Genomic DNA, 4,017 nt, shown 5'->3' with positions numbered 1-4,017 from the left:
TTGATCCAGAGGTAGTGGTCGACAATCGAGCTGCCGGTCGGTGTCCCCGGCGGCGCGCCAATGCCACCCGACTTGGCGTTGCACCACTCGCTTTGAGGCGACCCACGGTAGTTGCGCGAGGTATCAAAGACGCAGTGGAGGCCACCGGTCGCACTCGAGTACGCTTGGCAAATGCTCTTGAGCGTGTCCGTGTCCTTGTAGTTGGACGTGTTGATGGCAATGCCGTTGAGGCGACCGGCCGACTTGAGCTTGGACAGCACCTCTTGCGCCGCGCCTTGATTGGCCCAGCCCGCGACGTCGGCGTAGATCTGCGCGTTTGCATTGGACGAGAGCTTGGTGAGCGCGACCTTGAGGTTCGGGAGGTATCCTCTTTGTGTCGCGCACTCGTTGTTGGCCAGATTGCCAATCGCATCCGGCTCGAGGATGTAAATGACGTTGGTGTTGCCAACGCGGGACACGAGGCTGTCGATCCAGCGCGCATAGTCGGCCGGCGACTGGTTGCCGCCGTTCGACGAGTAGTGGCCCGCGCAGTCCTTGCCCGGAAGACCATAGATGACGATGACAGGGGTGGCGCCGGCGCATTTTGAGAGCAATTCCGAGATCGCGTCCCCACCGCGGTCCGTGTACCAGGTCGCGGTCGCATACTCGCGCAGCACGTCCACGACAGGTTTCAAGTACGGTTTTTGGGCCGCTTCGGCGTACGATACGGGCGGCACGGCGGTGCAGAGGCCCGCCGAGACGGCGCTGGCGGCCAACGCCATGGCCGCAAGAAGCCGCGGGACGTAATACATGGGAAGAGTGAAATTCGGGAATGCGCCGTAGACGCCGCCCACGCCCGCATCTGGTTCGTGCAGATTGCACTTGTGTGTCACGGCATCACCCTGGTGCACATTTGAGCCAATCACTGCCTCGCATCACCTTGCATTTTGTATTTTGGCCAATCAAACGCAACGATGTCCATGTCAGCTGAGCGATAACTTTGCATACTTTCGGACGTCGACCGATTGCGTGGCAGCTCCAACGTGGCGCCAGGCTGTCGTCGTAGTACACTGTAGCTTGTCCAGGCGAGTAGCAAGTATCTTGTTGTGCGAGACAGTGCCGTCTTTGCTTCTTCACCGCCTTCAGATGGCGAAGCGCGCCACAGAGCAGCTTACTGTTGGCCGTGAGCAAGGAGGCAGGAGGCGGCTGGTGCACTTGCTGAATCTTGAAGCGACTACGACCGCTCCGAGCAAGGTAGTACTGGATAGTGCGTGGTATGCAGAGAGCGAATAGCTTATATTACAATCGCTTGTTGACGACGAACGACGTGAGGCGCGTGGTATAAGTATACGTGTTGAGCTGGTGCGTGTCGCCGCTGATGGGACGCTCGCGGAATCAGCGACCTTATTTCAGGCGCATTCCTTGTTCGAGCCTTGGTTTCGGTGTTTTGATGCATATTCCATACCGATTTGCACCACAGACCTGCCCTTTTGAGCACCGACGGTGTCGCCGCCGCAGATGGTTCATCGGAAATTAAGCCACCGATCAGCTTAGCGTTTCTCGCCAAGGCTACTATTACGTCCAGCACCCACTCGAGATACTTGCTATCAAGAGCGAGAGCTTCGAAAGGCTGGACAGGCACGGACCAATTTACATGTAGCGAGTGCGTCGACGTCGACGCGCCGCTTGCGACGCACAAAACTCTGAAACGCGGTTTCCAAAAACACGCTCCGAACGGGGTGTAAAAAAGCGTTAAATGGGTAAATCCGCGCTTTGGCGAGGCCAGTGTATCTCGTCGGTGTGTTTCAAAGCTGTCGCGCCGTTCTGTCGCGCCGTCTGCCCGTAGCCGTGAACGACTGGCGCCGAAGCGGGAGGATCCGTCGCTCGGCCTACAATCGCTGCGCCGGGGCATGGTCGGATTGCAGCCAGTTGGTCGACTTGTCGGACCGATGCTCGGAGCTGGATCCTTTGCGCTGAACGGAGGACGTTGCAGTGTAGCGTAGTACGAAGACCGACTGCATTCGAAAGCCACTGCTTGCTGTAGTTTAGAGCTTAGCTCGCTAGGATTTCCAGTCTTATTAGCTCGCTAGGATTTCCAGTCTTCACACATGTGCCATTTACGGTATGCAAAAAAGTATCTTGTGTGGACCACGTCATCCTGGAAATCGTTATCGCCGACCCAACCGGCGTCGCAGTTGAAGCCAAGACTGCAGTATACGAAGCGCTGCCGTGGAGAATAGTGTCTTTGATAGCTTTAGCAAATTGGAACCCACCTCTCTCGGCCCGCGAGTTGCCGGTCCCCATGAAGCCATGGTGATTTCGCACGTGTGAAAAACTTGCATGAAAGCGTTTATCACATGTGAGAAATGTGTGGATACAGCGATGATGCCCAGCGTGCATCGGACCGAGCCGGGGATTTAAAAAGGAGAATTCCTCGCGACCGTCGCAAATTTGAAGCAGCTGCAGCCCAGCTGCACGGTCAAAACCACCACGGAGCTTTGCGGCAACAGAGTAGCAACGCTACAGTCCCTTGAATGGGTCGGCCATCGAAGCTTTGCGGAACACTCCCTTGTATGGGTCGGCCAAAGCATAATAGTACCAAGGTACGAGCGAATTGGACGCTTGCTCGGTGGCCAGCGGCAAACACAAGATGGACACGTCTCTCACCCACAAAATGTCGAGTGGAGAAGGCTGTATCGTTTCCTCTGCTCATCGAGTCGACCGAGCACTCCACTACTGGTACTGGTAACGCACCAATCATCCACGTTCCAGGGGTAACAAGAGCAAATGCATTGCTCAGCCTTCCGTGTCCATACCGACATCGGCCGTCGCCTAGCGCAGGGTGTATCGAAATGCACAGGCGAGGCTGGGAATTGGTACCTCGAGGAGGTGCTGAATCGAGCACGAGGTGCTGAGAATGTGCGCAATCTTGGTCCAGCTGTCGGCGATCCCGCGCTGGGCCGAGCAACGTTTCTGAAAATGAACGCCGGTCGCATCAACCACCACAGAGCTGTCGTCCGCCACCGTCCACGCCAGCGTCTCAATCGAGCACCGCACCAGATCGCCCGCCACAATCTACCCTTCGCTCTCAGACCTCGGCGGTGTGCACATCCGAACGCGTACCTCATGCCCCGTCATGGTCTCGGGTGCGAGCGTTGTGAGCGCGTGTCCTTCAATCGTTTCACACGCAAAAGCCTCGGTCACTGTCAGCACGATCGTGAGCTGGCTCGGGTATGGACTTGTGGTTGCGTCTTTCCAGAGCAGCACGAGTGGCGAGAGTCCGAGCGTATAGACACCAGCCTTGCAGTAGAAGAGAAGTCCGTCCCTAGCGTCGTCCATGTCACATAGTATGCGTCAAGGCGGAGAGGTTGTACTTGGAAAAGGAAAACGCGCCATAGTACGCCGTCGCGAGTCCTTCCGGCGAGCAGTCAAAGTACGGAATCGGCTACCAAGAATCGGATTCGAGGCTCCGTTGGATAGTATATATACGCGGCTGGATACCTGAAAGGCAAATGGATTGGCCGACGAGATAGTCGCGGCCGACGTCTCGGAGAGCTTGTCTTGAAGCCAGTAGAAGCGAAACTCAGCCGTACAGTCGTACAAGAGGTAGCCCTATGATCGACGTGAGCGACCGGCGGCTTGGGCGACAGGGGACCTTCCAGCACATGACATCGAGAACGTAAAAGGTCCCGTCGACGTCGTTAAAGATGCAGTCGAGGACGCAGTACTGGTCGGCGCCATACTTCGTCTTGCGCGAGCCTCATGCGTACATGAGCTACATTTGGAGGTCGTCGAGGTCGTCGTACCGCTGGGCAGCGCCGACGGAAACTTCTTGAGCACGCTCCCGCTGTGCGTCCGCGCGATGGTCGTACCACTACACGAGAGGCTGTGAGACGACGAGAGGCAGCATGCGACGCGTGGTCTACTTGGCTGCGATCACGAGGCAGCGCTTGCCGTCCGGGCGCGGCAAGACGACCCAGCCCTCGCCGTTGCCGGCGTGCGTGCCATTGAGCTGCGTCGGGATATCCACCATCCACT

The 4,017-nt window shown here is 57.4% G+C and overlaps 2 protein-coding genes across 2 annotated transcripts in view; both read right to left on the bottom strand.

Annotated features, from left to right (window-relative positions):
- The window catches only part of SPRG_21347 (hypothetical protein), a gene marked incomplete at both ends in the record, with an annotated part of 1,520 nt that extends 759 nt beyond the window's left edge, over nt 1-761 (bottom strand). The window contains one exon of the mRNA XM_012352827.1: nt 24-761. Coding sequence (XP_012208217.1) covers nt 24-761 — 738 coding nt within the window. The remainder of the gene's footprint in view (nt 1-23) is intronic.
- Nucleotides 762-2,775: 2,014 nt separating this feature from the next.
- On the bottom strand, nt 2,776-4,012 carry SPRG_21346 (hypothetical protein; the record flags this gene model as incomplete). Its single annotated transcript, XM_012352826.1, has 8 exons — nt 2,776-2,811; nt 2,860-3,054; nt 3,103-3,304; nt 3,354-3,424; nt 3,481-3,591; nt 3,635-3,738; nt 3,786-3,853; nt 3,906-4,012. 8 exons carry the CDS (start codon nt 4,010-4,012, stop codon nt 2,776-2,778), a joined length of 894 nt encoding a protein of 297 aa, XP_012208216.1.
- Nucleotides 4,013-4,017: the final 5 nt, after the last annotated feature.

The sequence above is a fragment of the Saprolegnia parasitica genome, assembly GCF_000151545.1.
Source record: "Saprolegnia parasitica CBS 223.65 unplaced genomic scaffold supercont2.107, whole genome shotgun sequence".
NCBI classification, from domain to species: domain Eukaryota; phylum Oomycota; class Saprolegniomycetes; order Saprolegniales; family Saprolegniaceae; genus Saprolegnia; species Saprolegnia parasitica.
This window is presented reverse-complemented; position numbering and strand designations above follow the sequence as displayed.